The sequence below is a fragment of the Sinocyclocheilus anshuiensis genome, unplaced genomic scaffold (assembly GCF_001515605.1).
Source record: "Sinocyclocheilus anshuiensis isolate Anshui unplaced genomic scaffold, SAMN03320099.WGS_v1.1 scaffold62, whole genome shotgun sequence".
Taxonomy (NCBI): Eukaryota; Metazoa; Chordata; class Actinopteri; order Cypriniformes; family Cyprinidae; genus Sinocyclocheilus; species Sinocyclocheilus anshuiensis.
The window spans coordinates 398468-399816 of NW_015544180.1; the positions used below are offsets into that span (position 1 = coordinate 398468).

The 1349-nt window shown below is 43.4% G+C and overlaps 1 protein-coding gene across 1 annotated transcript in view; it reads left to right on the forward strand.

Annotated features, from left to right (window-relative positions):
• The window catches only part of LOC107696309 (microtubule-associated serine/threonine-protein kinase 1-like), a 47261-nt gene continuing 45912 nt past the window's right edge, over positions 1–1349 (forward strand). The window contains exon 1 of the mRNA XM_016496595.1: positions 1–357. Coding sequence (XP_016352081.1) covers positions 319–357 — 39 coding nt within the window. The 5' untranslated portion in view covers positions 1–318. The remainder of the gene's footprint in view (positions 358–1349) is intronic.

The following is a 1349-nucleotide window of genomic DNA, read 5'->3' on the forward strand; positions in this document are numbered from 1 at the left end:
ATGACATGAATGAACAACACTGAGAGAGAGAGAGAGAGAGAGAGAGAGAGAGAGATTCTAAAAGGAGCGGACGCGCTCGCAGTGAGTCATTGGTGTTGACGATCTCGCGCAGGTTCCTTTATGACGTCCCAGGCGTGCGTTCAGCGTTCGGACTTCTGCGGAATCCTCGTCCAGCCTCTGGGACACTCGATATGAGCCGGATTACGGTGAGCACGAAGCGCGTGGCGTCCGGAGCCCCGATGGATCCGAGCGGACCGAGTCTCCGCTGATCCGCACAGCAGCAGCAGCAGCAGCAGCATCTCCTCCGCCGGACACGACATGGATGATTCGGGAATAATCAGGCGCAGGCGGCTCCAGGTCAGAGAGACATCCCTTTAGACACCATCACCATGTTTTCTGGACACGCACCAGGGTTATACTATGGTTTTTGTCCATGCATAGGGGAGATACCATGGTCAAGTATCTTGAAGTAACATGCATTTGAACAGGGACGGATTATGACTTGCAGAGGCCCCGGGGCCAATTATCTCCAAGGCCCCCCACCCCACCATACCAGTTTTTTTTCCGTTCTTTCCCTTAGCTGTGCATTCACAGTAACAGAAAGTGGAAGTTACGATCATGAATATTCAAACCGTTACTCCGCGTCAAATGCCTGCGCTATAAAAGCACATTGTACAGGGTTTACAGAATCAATATAGGACTAATACACTTTTCTGATATTTTTCTCTCTACAAGTCTAATAGCTACAATGAATAATCAACAATGCGGCAAACTGAGGCGTATGAAACACGTCTTTAATTAATTAACTGTCAAATATACACATATTTAATGCATCATGAATCAAAAAATGATTTGTCACTAAACAACTCTGTGACAAACATCACATGTAAAGTTTAAACATCAGATCATTACGTATAAGAAAATGCAATTAACAAAAACAATAACACACAATTACAAACATTTTTTGCAGGTCCTGACAATGCATCAAAACTGTTTCATTTATTATGTATTTCGGCAGAATTAACTGTTTGCTATTTATTTAATGAAGTATGAGTGACCCATGCTGGCGTTAAGTTGCACCTTTCATCTTTAATTTTGAGACCCCGACCTTTCCCCATCTAATAAACGCTTCTCATGCGGAGATATGTTGATGTGTGTGCGCGTCTGTGTGGAAGCCAACAGTTTCCGAAGTGAGGGTGGAAATATTACTGTATTTATTAGTTTTCTGTTTCAGGTATGATTCTGTAGCAATGTCCATATGTCCATCAGTTTACACTGTAATCATGCTTGCAAACTCACGCTGTGTCGTGAATCGATTTGTTTTAAAACGAAAAGATGGAAAAAAGATG